The sequence below is a fragment of the Aphis gossypii genome, chromosome X, assembly GCF_020184175.1.
Source record: "Aphis gossypii isolate Hap1 chromosome X, ASM2018417v2, whole genome shotgun sequence".
NCBI lineage: Eukaryota > Metazoa > Arthropoda > Insecta > Hemiptera > Aphididae > Aphis > Aphis gossypii.
Window position 1 is genome coordinate 57,207,105 of NC_065533.1, and position 4,121 is coordinate 57,211,225.

The 4,121-nt window shown below is 25.0% G+C and overlaps 1 protein-coding gene across 1 annotated transcript; it reads right to left on the reverse strand.

The window, feature by feature from the left end:
• Positions 1-259: 259 nt before the first annotated feature.
• LOC126552528 (uncharacterized) lies at positions 260-3,358 on the reverse strand. The gene is made up of 8 exons (XM_050207248.1): positions 3,293-3,358; positions 2,817-2,991; positions 2,684-2,710; positions 2,127-2,318; positions 1,878-2,038; positions 1,598-1,763; positions 1,386-1,516; positions 260-1,326 (listed from the first exon to the last, which is right to left on the reverse strand). Exons 1-8 carry the CDS (start codon positions 3,356-3,358, stop codon positions 970-972), a joined length of 1,275 nt encoding a protein of 424 aa, XP_050063205.1. The 3' UTR covers positions 260-969.
• Between the last annotated feature and the right edge of the window lie 763 nt (positions 3,359-4,121).

Here is a 4,121-nt window from a genome sequence, read left to right on the forward strand (position 1 = left end):
AACTATTCGAATAGTTATTCATTCGAATAGTTTGAATAGTCGAATAGTTTATTCATTCGAATAGTTGAATAGTTCGAATAGTTTTTATTTATTCGAATAGTTCGAATAGTACGAATAGTTTCTTTTTAGAGTTTTAGACCATTACATTTTTTTTCATTGTTTTTTTTTCTAAGTGAATTTAGAATTATCAAATAAAAAATTCGTAATTGAGTATTTAGTATTTACTATTTACTATTTACTAGTTAGTAGTTAACTGTACAAGAATTTAAAGGATTCGTCGCTAAAAACTAAAAAGTAAAAACCCGGATGGTTACACATATTGTTAGGTATATACTATATACCTATGCGCGGATTTATACGCATTTGCATATTTATTCTGGCTGATTGTATGATATGCTAAGTGAGCATAAAATATTGTTTCATAGCATAACGATTTTAAAAATGAAACTTTTTTAGTGCATATTTTTGCAAATATTTAATATTTATCCATTTTTTTTCTATTTTGAAGGCTTTATTTTACGATTTTAATTGTATATTTGGATGTTTTTTTTTAATAAATCATATTTTTTATGGATATTTTTTATTTTTTGCATATTTCAACGTTTTACTGTTTTAGCGCATATTTAAAATATTGAAGGGCATATTTGGTTGGTTTTTATTTTTTAATGCATATAATTCTATGCTCTAGTAATAATTTACGAATTGAAATATTCGAATAGTCCATCTCCATAATAAAACTATTTGAAATTGAAACTTATTCGAACTATTCGATGTGCTATTAGTGCTATTCGAATAGTCTTCCGAACTATTCGATAGTTTATCAACCTATTCGATAGTGCTATTCGAATAGTCTTCCGAACTATTCGATAGTTTATCAACCTATTCGATAGTTTTTATTTAAAAACTATTATTCGGTTATGTAAAAAACATTCGAATAGATATTCGATAGTTTCTTCAAACTATCGAATACTATTCGATAGTGTAAACTATTCGGTAGTGCCCATCACTACTTTGAATAGATAAAAATTTTCTTCCTTTCTTCTGATCAGAAATATCATAAAAATAATGTTCGAAAAAATTCCATACTTGTTGTGCTTGAGGTGAATATTTTAAATTTAGTACATGAAACAGTTTGAAACAGAGATCAATTGCTTTCAGCAAAGTTTCAAGAAGAAATTGAACGTCATCGATGATAGTAAAATATTGCATAGAACTGTCCGCTTCATTAATGTTTCCAACAACCACAACATAGGGTTGTACAGTTAAACCCAAGCTTAATGCTGAATCTATCTTCTGTCTATGTGTTGTTTTCAGTTCATTAACATTCTAAAATATATAATACAATTATTAATAGTTAACCATTACTTATAACTAAAATTGATTACTTGAATATTCACAATAAAAGCATGCAATTGTTCAATTTTTGATGGTCTGAGAATTTGTTTGTTGTTTAAAGCAACATTAACTGGTGATAATAAAAATGGAATTAGTTGGAATGCAGCCAAATCATCATCTCCTGTAAAATCATAAGTTATTTAATTTTAAATGAAATATTAGTCAATTTATCACATAACCAATCAGGTATAGATAAACTTGCCAGCCTTTAAAGGAGTTTCAAGTATTTTGAAGAGTTTTAATCCTTGTGAACCAATATTAATACAATTTTTACTGAGGTATATTTTTAGCTTATTTTTGAATGTTTCAAATTTTTGAAAAAGGCACATTGTTTTATCTGGATACAGATGAGCAAAATCAATATCAACCTATAAATAGAGTATTACAATGTAAATTAAGTCTCTAATTTAATTTATTTTGGTTAATATGTACCAAACTTAAAAACTTGGTAGGTACCTAACTAATTTATTAATAATACTAACAAGACAATGACCAGTGGGTTTTTTCAAAGCTGGATATACGTTCATCATATTGTCATTTTTATGTAATTTAAGCCTGTGTAGAGAGGTTTCATTCCAAAGCTTATGAAGAATAATTTCAGGTTCAACTTGATTTTTCAACCAAGTAAGAGAATCCTCATAATCTATTAAAATAATTGAACATGTGTTTAAAGACAACAATTTTGTTTCTATGGTAGGTACTAAATATATTGTATAATTGTAATTTATAACCTTCACAAAGATTTAACTGAGGTTCATCATCATGTTTTCTTTTGTTTGAAGGATTTATTTTTATAATTTTTCTTTTAATATTACAATATTTATCAAATAATTTTCCTCTATTTGGACTAACAATATTGCCTTCTTTATAATAAGGTATAAAATATGTTGATTGGTTTTCAGAAGGAAAAATATTTTGAATTCCTTAGAAATAATAAAAAATAATTAATTAAATAGGTAGGTAGGTAGTTTATAGAATAATATATTATCAGTTAATATAATAATATTAATAATTTATTATTATATTATGACTTACATACAAGAAGCATCCTTATAATTTTCAGACAACACCATGAATAGATATGATAATAAAAATATGTAACCTTTAGCTAAATTGGTGAACAGTAATTTGTTGATTTTTAAGTCTGATTGTTTTTGAAGTTCATGTTTTATTAGAACAGAGCTCAATTTATTTTTCATAGTAAAACTCAAACATTTATGACAGTTATAATAATCAAGAACCATTTTTCCATCTTGGTACTTAATTAATACATCATTTATATATTTACCAAGTGAACAATCATCTGAGTTCATACCTAAAATATAATTTACAAATATTGAATATAACCTATTACCTATAATTTGATTAAATACTTGATTTATTATAAATTAAATCTATTTATTACTAATCTACATTTATACCTTGCAAAAATAATTGTGTTGAGGACGATTCATCAGGTGAAATATTTAAAGATGATTGTTCATTATTAAAAAAATTGAAATCATCTTCTGAAATAACCATTTCTATATTTTGGATATCAATAGCATTTGAACTCTCTGACAAAACTTCACTATTACTTTTGGATGACAAAATTTCCTTAAATAATTTGGTATCATTCATAATATTGATTAAATATCTGACTTAAATATTGTATGTTATGTATTAATGAATTAATGTATTTATATTTAAGGTTTAAATTATGACAATGATATATAATTATTGATATATAGTTAAGTATTAAAAACTAAATTATTATAAATGTATGAATTTGTAAAAAGTATGTGTTTAAAAGAAATCTAAATAGCTGATAGGTATCTATAATTAATATAAAAACACTGTATTGACCTAAGCATAAAATAATAACTCATAATTCTTTTAAACTTTTGGAGTTACCTACTTTTTCTTTTAAAATTTCATCTTTAAGAGTTTGTAATAATGCCAAAAATTTTGATTGAGGACCCATCTTTGGAATAAGTGTTATAACTTATAACCATGTTTTCAGTTAAATTCAAAAAAGCAATTTTGTCAATCTCTTCTTCTACATAAAAAATTTTAATTGGTAATAAAAATATAATAACAAATATGTAAATATTTTATTTAAAAATAGAATTTTACTATTTTTAATTTTAATAATAATACATAATCTAGTAGGTACCTTTAAAACGGCTTACAAGATGGTCAAAACCCCAAAGTTTTAAATAGTCCTCAGTAAATGCATCCATTATTCAATAATTAGGCACTTATATAAATATAATACTAAATAACTGTCTAGAAAGTAGAAACAATAAAAAGTATTTTCATGAATCACTAAATTAGCAAGTTAATTACATATAAATGTTTAACATGGGCATATAGGCTGCAAGTAGATCAATAAAACAGTGGTGTAGTAGGTATTTATAAAAGAGCAACGGCGATGTATTTGAGATTTTCATGGCCGAGTGCTATTTTTTTACTCCCCTGACTACGCCACTGCAATAAAATATTATAGTGTACATACCTGAAAACTGCAGTCAGTAGAATGTTGAACTTAAAAAAGATAGATTGATTATAAACAACTTAAAAAGGTAAATCGTTCACGTTGACATTAACGACAAGCGCGTGTAGCGTGTGCAAACTCAAAATGCGAATAACCCGTACAATACAAACTTATTTTTTTAATAATAATATTATGTTCATAACCACAAAATAAAAACCAACTTATTTTTATAGTTGATCCTACTTCAAAC

Bases quoted from the DNA above. Each gene is read 5' to 3' on its own strand.
- LOC126552528 (XM_050207248.1), bottom strand. From the start codon at position 3,358: ATGGGTCCTCAATCAAAATTTTTGGCATTATTACAAACTCTTAAAGAT. The intron at 1,517-1,597 runs GCAAGTTTATCT...ATGATTTTACAG, and splicing joins TGAAACTCCTTTAAAGGCTG to GAGATGATGATTTGGCTGCA. The intron at 1,327-1,385 runs GTAATCAATTTT...TATATATTTTAG, and splicing joins CTTTTATTGTGAATATTCAA to AATGTTAATGAACTGAAAAC.